At 28.8% G+C, this 9,426-nt stretch overlaps 2 protein-coding genes across 3 annotated transcripts; both read left to right on the top strand.

The window, feature by feature from the left end:
• The first annotated feature begins 676 nt into the window (after positions 1-676).
• Positions 677-2,985, top strand: LOC115715661 (uncharacterized protein At4g22758). The gene is made up of 2 exons (XM_030644320.2): positions 677-1,220; positions 2,699-2,985. The coding sequence occupies exons 1-2, from the start codon at positions 830-832 to the stop codon at positions 2,854-2,856; spliced, it is 549 nt and encodes a 182-aa protein (XP_030500180.2). The 5' UTR covers positions 677-829; the 3' UTR covers positions 2,857-2,985.
• A 354-nt stretch (positions 2,986-3,339) lies between these two features.
• Positions 3,340-7,371, top strand: LOC115717798 (uncharacterized). Of its 2 annotated transcripts, XR_009687937.1 has the most exons (4): positions 3,340-4,459; positions 4,644-4,771; positions 6,328-7,110; positions 7,194-7,371. XR_009687937.1 is itself a non-coding variant. In XM_061115831.1 (3 exons), the coding sequence occupies exons 2-3, from the start codon at positions 6,660-6,662 to the stop codon at positions 7,271-7,273; spliced, it is 531 nt and encodes a 176-aa protein (XP_060971814.1). In that variant the 5' UTR covers positions 3,342-4,771; positions 6,328-6,659; the 3' UTR covers positions 7,274-7,371. The 2 variants fall into 2 exon arrangements, 1 of the variants encoding a protein (XP_060971814.1); XM_061115831.1 differs by having other exon boundaries at positions 3,342-4,771.
• Positions 7,372-9,426: the final 2,055 nt, after the last annotated feature.

Genomic DNA, 9,426 nt, shown 5'->3' with positions numbered 1-9,426 from the left:
CTTTATCTCTTGGCTGCTGGCAACACTTGTTGTCCACGACAACAACCATCAACCTTTTAATTTTGTATATTCCCCTTGCAGAAATAACAAATTTCACCTTAGCTGAGGCTTTAGCACTAAAATATGCTTTACACTGGTGTGCTAAGAGGGATTATTTTGTATCATCGGACATTATATTTGATATTTAATTATAACTCTCTATCTAACATCCCTAAGGTTATTCTTAAACATGTATTTAGGGAGTTTAATGTTAATTCACAGCTAAAAAGGTTTTAGAGCTTAATAAAAAATTAGTGTGGAATAGTGCAATTCCACCATTCATTGTTAGGTAATAAATTGTACTGAACTGTTTTATATTAATGAAAATTACAAATTTATTAGAAAAAAAAAAAAAGTTGCATGGTTGGTTCTAAGATTTTCATTCTATAATAAAATTTTATTTTATTTTTTTTAATTTATGTCAAAACAACATAAAAAAAAAAATCAAGCCCCACATTTAAAAGAAAATAAATAAATAACTAATGAGTGATTGCTTTCATAAACCGGAAGCGTTCACGTGGCACGTTATTGCAATTAATTTTAGGTAAATAAACCGAAGTTAAAGGGCATTTTCGTACTTTGGTACTTTCTCCGAAGCTTCACGCTTTCTCTATATGTTGTTTCCATTTCGGCCTTTTCTAATCTCACATTTCACAAAATCCAAATCAAATTCCCTTCATAACTTCCTTCCTGCTTTTATAACTGTCAACAATTTATTTATTTATTTATTTTTAAAATTAATAATCTAAAATTTAAATAAAACTATCAAACCACGAAGATACTCTTCTCGATGATTCCGCGGCCTTCTTATCCTCGGAGATCTGTCTCCGGCAAGGCGGCTCAGCCGGGCTCCGAGTGGCCGCTCCTCTCTTTCCCGCCGGAGAGAAACTCCGTCGACTTAGCTCGCCGTCCCGGAGGAATCCTTTCAGTACCGACTGGGAGATTTTTTTTGCCGGCGAAGGAGAAGATGACCAGCCCACGACGGCCGACGAAACTTCTGCTGAACGTGACGATGGAGAGGAGCTTGGGACCGGTTCAGGTAGTAATTGGGTCGGAGAATACGGTGGGTGATTTGGTAAAGGCGGCGGTAGAGTTGTATGTGGGAGAAAAGAGGAGGCCTCTGTTGCCGGAGAATGATCCGCACCGTTTTGAACTGCATTACTCACAGTTTAGCTTGGAGAGTAAGTATTGTAATACATGAAATCGTTTCTAAGCTAAATATTTTTGTAGTAATGATTATCACACTTTTAATTTATGCTCAAAATTTAATATAATGTGTCATTCAAACAAAAATTTAATTAAAACAAAAGCAATCAAGTTAGCATTGATTGTCTCAAAAAAAAAAACTAAATAAAGAATCTCCAACCAAAAAATTGTAAAAGTTTTTTTTTTTTTTGAGAAAAAAAAAATTGTAAAAGTTAGTGTGTTATATAATTATTTTTATACCAAAATTATATGTATAAATATATAGGGTAATTAGGACAGTTTGAACTTACATGGTAGTGTACCTACACGTGTGATTTTTTTTATTTAAAAAAAATTGCTGTCATAAAAAAATTAAAAAATAAAAATAATTGTTAAAAAAAAAAACTGGAAAGATGGAAGTTTTATATATGTAGTGTGTACGTGACTTTGTTAATTTAATTTTTTTAAAAAAACATAAAATTTTAAAAATAAAAAAATGTATTAAAATGTTTATAAAAATTATATTATATATAGTCGTAAAAATGTGTTAATAAGTATAATTGATAGTATTTAGTTAAATCGAAATTTGTGTATAAATAAAAAAAAAAATACATGAATTTGAGTTGTATATATTATAGCATTGAAGAGAGCTTTTAAAGTAAATTTAATCTTATACAACAAAGAAAGATGTTTAGTATAGATAAAATTAGTTTTAAAAATGTAAAACAACTGTAAATTTTTATTTTGAAGAGAAATCCCATGTAATTAACTTGGTTTGATTTAATAAAATAATTTTTCTTGTTAAAAAATTTAATAAAGTAAATTAATTTAAAATATAATTATAATAGAACTATATATTTAAATAAATTAGTAGCAAAAATATTAAAATTAATAGTGAAATTAGTATGTAAAATTATTTTTCAAAAAATAAATATTTATATAAAAATAATTTAAAAAATAATAATTTAAATTAAAAATTAATAAATTTTTTAATTATTAATATTATTTTATTTTTTAACAATAAATATATAATTATTATTATTTTAATATATATAAAATTTTAATTATATACAAGTAGTTCTATACATCTTATATTTTAATGACTACATAATTTAAAATTGATAAAAAAATTTCTCCATGAGTAAAAAATTTATGCTAAGTCCTATTATAATTTTGTCCCCTATATTTTTTTTTTAAAAAAAAAAGTTTATTTTTATCATTTTTTAGCTCGGAACTTGTTTTTCAAATTAATCTTTTAAAAAAAACAGTTAATTTTTTACCTCAAATAATCAAAGCTTGTACTAGATTATTTTTTAAATGCATGAATATATATATTGAACAATAAGAGTTATATAGTTATTTAAATAATGAATTGTGATGAATGAAAGATACTAATTTAGTATTAAATGGTCATGTATTTTTTTCTAAATTGTAAATATTAATTAATGTTCTCATTTAAATATTAAAAATTCAGGTTTGAAGGAAGAGGAGAAGTTGATAAATTTAGGATCAAGGAATTTCTTCTTGTGCTCAAAGGCAAAGCGAGTAATGTCTTCGATAAAATCTTCTTCTTGTTCTGAGGAAGCAACCTCATTATTATCATTAACAAGGTTGATGGATTTGTTATTGTAAATATATTTTTATAAAATTATGTAGGGTACTTATAGCATCTTTAATAAAATACTAAAATAGTTGTATGGTGCTATATTTTAACACATTTTAAAATAAGTTCTCTAATAATGTAATAAAACTTATATTAAATTTGACACGTGTGAAAAATAAATTTAACAATATTAAAAGTTATATCAAATTTGTATCTTTTCCTCAAAAAAAAAAAAATATCAAATTTGGTACAAAAATATAACATTACATTAAATTTAACACATAATAAACGATTTTTTTCAATTACAGTTTTATTATTGATAATTAATAATAAATTTTAATATGCATTTTTTAATTACAATATTATTATAATTATTTTTTTAAAATATTCAATTTATTGATGTTTATTCATGATATTTTCTTTTTGTTATAATAGCAAATATGGCATTTAATTATTTTTTTTTGTCAAATTTAACATAATATTTACATTAGATAATTTTATACTCATTTTTATTAGGGGAATTATCACATATACTATTTTTTTTATTTATTTTTTTCAAATTTACGGTTTGGGTTTCTAAAGTGGTTGCAACGCTAGTTGCAATAGGGTTTTTGTACGATTTTTTATTACAATTTAAGTTGCAGCGCTAGTTGCAATAGGAATTTTTATGTAAAATTTCGTAAAAATGTAAAAAAAAACGGTTTTGAAACGTAAAAATAAAAAAGCCCTTGATTATTATTATGAGAGTAAATATATTTAATTTAATAATTATTATAAAAAGTTATTAATTAGTGCATTTCTTTTATAATGGTATTGGCTAATGGCTATTACTAGTAGTAAGTAGTGGTACCTATCTTTTGGGCTTAAAATAACCATATTTGTATATACATTATTATTTGTCTTAAAAGTATCCTAACTATTAATTATATATCGGCTGAAATAAATGGTATTTAAAATGAGGCTTGATTGTCTAAAAAGGTGGCAATTAGGCCGTGTACGTTATGTATTATCATAGAAAAATGCTAAAAAGCTGTAATTTAGTATCATTTTTAGTGTCATACATATATATTGATATTAGTATAATTAAATATAAATATCACTAATTTTAAATAATAATATCTATACAATAAAGTATGTATATATTGGGTCACTCTCGGCGAAGACCTGACGACGTTGACGGCTCCACTCACCCTAGAAGACCCAACATCGACGGCTCCACTGTGACTGACTGTTACTAACAGCAAGGATGCAGATCTACTTCACTCGCGGCGGAGAAGATTCCAAGCCTCAGATCCCGTAGATCTTGGTGGCTCTGTATTCTTAACCACCGTCGATCAACCCGAGTTGTGAGTTTCAACCGTCCTTGTCCCAGCAAGAAGCCCAGATTCAATCGTCCCAGTCGCGTTAACATTAATCTCTGGGCTTCATCCCTCCACTGATGCGATTTCCAGAACTTCTTCCCTTCTCAACTTTTGTGTAGCTCCTTCAGTTGTTTAGTTTCAAAAAGAGCAGATCCAGGAAGAAGAAGACCAGATCCAGGACGGAGAAGACCAGATCCATGATGGGGAAGACCAGTTCCAGGAGGGAGAATACCAGATCCAGGATGGCGGTTGCTTGCCGTAAGAAGCGCCGGTATCGTAATCTTTATCGCTGGCAAAACATCGGCTGTGGATGTCTCCCAATTTGCATTTGCGTTGTTTTTAAATTTTGATATAGTGTTCGGTTTATTTTAATTTGATTTTGTTCCTTGTCATTTATTGATATTTTTTCCTTATTTCTTTGTTTGTGTGGTTAATTATGCATTGTGATTTTGAAGCTGTTTCATAATAAGAGGACCAAGAATTCTAGTTCTGGAGAATGAAGAAGGTGGTGGTAATCCAGTTATGGGTAAAAAAGAATGATATGTCAGATCCTTTTCGTTTTTACAGAAAACCCGATTATGTGGTGAGTTTTGTTTTTTGAATTAAATCTTCTTTTAGTTAGATATTCATATGAGATAGGATTTTTTAGAAATGTTTATGAATCCAAAACTTTAAACTTTGATAACTTTATGGATTGTAAGGCCCCATTTATCCATAGGCGGTGGATAGATTTAACATAGAATAATTTTCCCCTAGTTTTCTTATTGTTTGTATCATAGATTGTATATATGTATGGTGTGTGATTATAGATACTACCGGTCACTTTGTTTGAATCATTAAAGATTTTATTTGGTATTCATTAATATTTTATTTTGAATTTATACTCTTTCTTTTTGAGTTAGGCCCCTGTTATTGAAACTTCTGCTTAAAAGTTATGTATAGTGTGATGAATTTTTTTAAGTAAATTGTTACATTAGTTTTGAGCCCAGGAGTCTCGGCTTATGTGGTATAGGGTTGAATACTGGGAAGGTGGTGAGTTGTTCTCATCTTGTTGTTTGTTATATATTTGTTTTGGGTAAGCCAATATAATGGGTTATAATGTAGAGTTGCTATAGTTTTGTTTATATTGATTTTGCTCTATTTGCGCCATTTGTATGGCTTTGGCGCCTTAAAAGGCTTTAGCACCTATTATATGGTTGGGCCCCTATTTATTTAGGGTAGTTTTTGTTTAAATTGTCACATTTTCAAGTACTGGAGGTATAAGCAAACTTTGGTACAATAATATTTTAAAATTATAAGTTATGCTTGTACAAATTCTATTAGTCGGAATATAAGTATTATTTGGTTATGGTATTTTTTTTAAGAATATGTTAAATTGAAATAAGGTCAAAGACGGTAATTTAAACGATAATGTCTATTAGCTATGTATTGGTTTATTTTTTAGGAATATTTAGCATAGAAGGAAAGTGGTTGGAATTAAGTATTTAGACTATATTATTGTAATTATTTTAGTAAATTGAAGAATTGAAATCACGAGGATCTTGTAATAACAGGTGGTGGAATACTAATGGTCTGAAGAAGATTACTGAATCATTTATTTTGGAAAGTCAAATTATTATGCAATGTTTGTTATCTAATTTGAATAGGAAAGTATTATCCTAAAGGTTTTTATGGTAATAAAAAGGATATGGTTGGTTTTTTGGAAAGTTACAACTGTTTCTCTATATAATAAATAAGGAACAATTTGTCTTAATACCGAATTTAGTTTTTAAGTAATTTTTCAATTCAATATAGGTTGAATATAATCCATATGTATAATAATATTGCTTAATTAGGAATTAGTACAAGAAAGGAATTTGTTAACATTTTAGGAAAGGAAATATTAATAGTTTTAGAAAGTTTGTTTTTTCTTTTTTGGGAAGGATTTTGGAGTAAATGGGTCATTAATGCTTAATAATCATGGGTTTGATTTTATTGTATTGATTTAAACTAATTATTTGTAGCTATATATACAATAGGGGGATAGCACTAAGTTTTGTAATACTACTTTCCTCTATCAATTTCTCTAATACTATTAACATTGTCGTCCAAAAATACTGCACTCTCTATCTGAATCTAATATTAATGTGTGCCCTTTAGGCAATGCTGAGGAAGAAAGCTTAGATTATTCTAAGGTTGTATTTGGTAGATCCTTATCAAATAAGGCAGTTAATAAAGGTGGCCTTAAGAGGTTTTTCGAAGCAAAATGGCAGAACAATGCTGGAGTCAAAGTGGAGGATTACAATGATGGGATCTTCATACTAACCTTTGATAGACAAAGTATAAAGAGTAGAGTGCTACGAGGACAACCCTGGTACTTTTCAGGTAACTATTTAGTACTTGTTGATTCTGAAGGTTTAAATCAAATTACTGTGCCTATATGGATCCAAGTTTTTGGAATTCCTCTTCGTAGGATTAATAAGTCTTTGGGTATGGAAATAGCTAGCCATTTGGGGGAATTTTTGGAATTTCATAATAAGAAAACATTTATGAGAATTAGAGTTTTATGGGAGTCATCTAAACCTTTGGAAAAAGGAATGAATTTCGAATCTGAAAATGGCAAAATTTCCATGAGTATCTCTTTCCGATATGAGCGCATATCAAAATTTTGTTATTATTGTGGATGTCTGGATCATATAGATAGGAATTGTTTGGATTTAATGGAAAAAATAGAGGAAGGGTATAATCCACCAATGAATTATGATGATCAAATAAAAACAGCGGGTTTGGAACATATGATCCCATCTATTCCGTTAGCAATAAATTGGCATGGGGATATAAATAACACATCTCTGAGTAGAAGATTGTTAGGAGCAACAAGATCGCACGAAGAAGATGCAAGTAAGAGTTTTTCTGAAAAGCGGGTTAAAGTGAATGATGATGGTACGTGTTTTAATTTTTTGTAATTTATGATTTCTTTTGAATGCATAAGGTCTTTTATTATTGGTTTTATGTTTATTTTTTAGGCAAAGGATTTCTCACAAAGGACTTTATGGAAAAAGGAGAGCAAAGTGAGGATAAAAGAGTAAGGGGAGAGACCAAATGAGATAAAGAAGAGTTAAAAGCTAAAGATTTTCTCTTGTCTGAGGGAGATCAAGGAAATGAGGAAATGGATTTTTACTCTGGAATTTTCCAGTATGGCAATGAAGGAAGCAAATGAAGGGACTTAATATCATTTTGCAAGATTTTAGTTTATTAAAATAATTTTCAAGGAATAATGATTAGTCGGTTCAGTTAATTGGATTATTGTTTTGAATGTTTTTTGGAAGTTTATTTATCAGTTTTGTTGACAATGGAAATAAGTATCTTCTTAAGTTTAAGAAGAGTGTTTCTAGTTTTCATGTTAAGAAGTTCTTTGCTCAAGTAATGTCTTAAATAAAAGTTTGTTTTTGCATGATAATTATTATTCAGTGGTGCCTTTTTTACATAAATATATCTTTAATTTATTATAATCGAATATTACACTTAAAGTTTATTGAGACTATGCATGAAAATTGGTTATAAAAAAGTGGTATAATTGGGTTTTCGTGTGGTATGACTAGAGTAAGAATTAGTTGATTGATTGTCTATAAATAGAATCTTAAATAAATAAATACTAAGTAAATAAAATATTAGGAAAACGTGAGGATGAAAGCAACATATTTTAAATATTTATAGGCCATAAATATTATTGAAACTTATTTCTACACTTATATTTATGGTTAATGTGATTGGTGGAACAAACGTCATTACTTTAGTCAGCCAAAATAAATTAGAATGGAAGAATTATATAATTATTAGTATTAAAAAATCTTATATAATTAAAATGAGGTTAATATTCTTAATTTTTAAAAGAGTTCTTTAAGTTAAAATATTGGTTGTTAAGTGTGAAGGAGAATAATTGAGGATATGAAAATTAGGCACTTTGATATTATAAAATTATTCATTTAATATAAAAATTTTAAATGGTAACAAATGATGCAAGTATGAAAGGATAAGAGTATTTTGATCTTTATTGTAGGCTAGGTATCTTTAAGTATAATTTAATGATATTTTGGAATTTCGTTATACATTGATGTATGGGTAATAAAGTTATAGAATGTTATTAGTATAAAGATAATCATATTATAGTATTGAAGGAAGATAAAGGAGTATCATAACAAGATAATTAAGTTTGATGGATTTAGAAGGAAAGTCCAAAGTGAAGAGACTTTTTTCTATATAATTTTACATTGTGAGTGCTAGTAAGTCTATATGAGGAATGACTATCGTTAGTTGGAATGTTAGAGGTTTGAATAGTAAGGATGCAATACGACATGTTAAGCTACTTCTTCGAGAGTTCAAGCCAGATGTTCTTTTTTTGATGGAAACAAGATTAGTCCAAGGTAAGAGCCTAGAAATAAAAAGACAACTATCTTTTGAAAACGTCTATGAAGTGCCTAGAGTGGGTATGGGAGGAGGATTAATGCTATTGTGGAAGGAAAGAGTTGTGGTCTCGGGAATTACTTCTACCCCTAATTATATTAGTTGTTTTATGATGTTAGAGAATATACCAATACAATGGCATTTCTGTGGGTTTTATGGGGAGCCTAATGTTTCGAAGAGACGACTAACATGGGATATGTTGGAACATTTACGGATAGTGTATGAAGGACCATGGTTAGTGATTGGAGATTTCAATGAGATTTTAAGTCAGGATGATAAAAATAAAAGCGGATATAGAAATGAAACACAAATTGAAGATTTTCGTAGTACTTTAGAATTGTGCGCACTACACCCATTGCATTATAAAGGAGAGAGATATACTTGGGCAAAAAGTGCAGACAATGAAAGTATCAAGGAGAGACTAGATTGGGCAATGGTGAATGAAGCATGGGAGGACTCTTTCTCTTATACAAGCTTGACGCATCTAGATTATTATCATTCTGATCACAGAGCACTGTTGGTAAAAGTAAAGGATGATACAGATCTGCAGATAGGTTCCAACAAGAGGAAAAGATTCATATTTGAGAATATCTGGATTGGTGACGAAGAATGTAAGATTTTAATCAAGAATTGTTGGAGGTCTGAGGAAAATACACCACTGATTTCAACAATTAAGAATATACAACAATGTGCTACAAATCTGGATACTTGGCATCAGAATAAGTATGGATCATTATTTCGAGAAATTAAAGATAACACAGAAAAAAGTAGTTCAAATGCACAATTTGCAAAGTA

The sequence above is a fragment of the Cannabis sativa genome, chromosome 5 (assembly GCF_029168945.1).
Source record: "Cannabis sativa cultivar Pink pepper isolate KNU-18-1 chromosome 5, ASM2916894v1, whole genome shotgun sequence".
NCBI classification, from domain to species: Eukaryota; Viridiplantae; Streptophyta; class Magnoliopsida; order Rosales; family Cannabaceae; genus Cannabis; species Cannabis sativa.
This window is presented reverse-complemented; position numbering and strand designations above follow the sequence as displayed.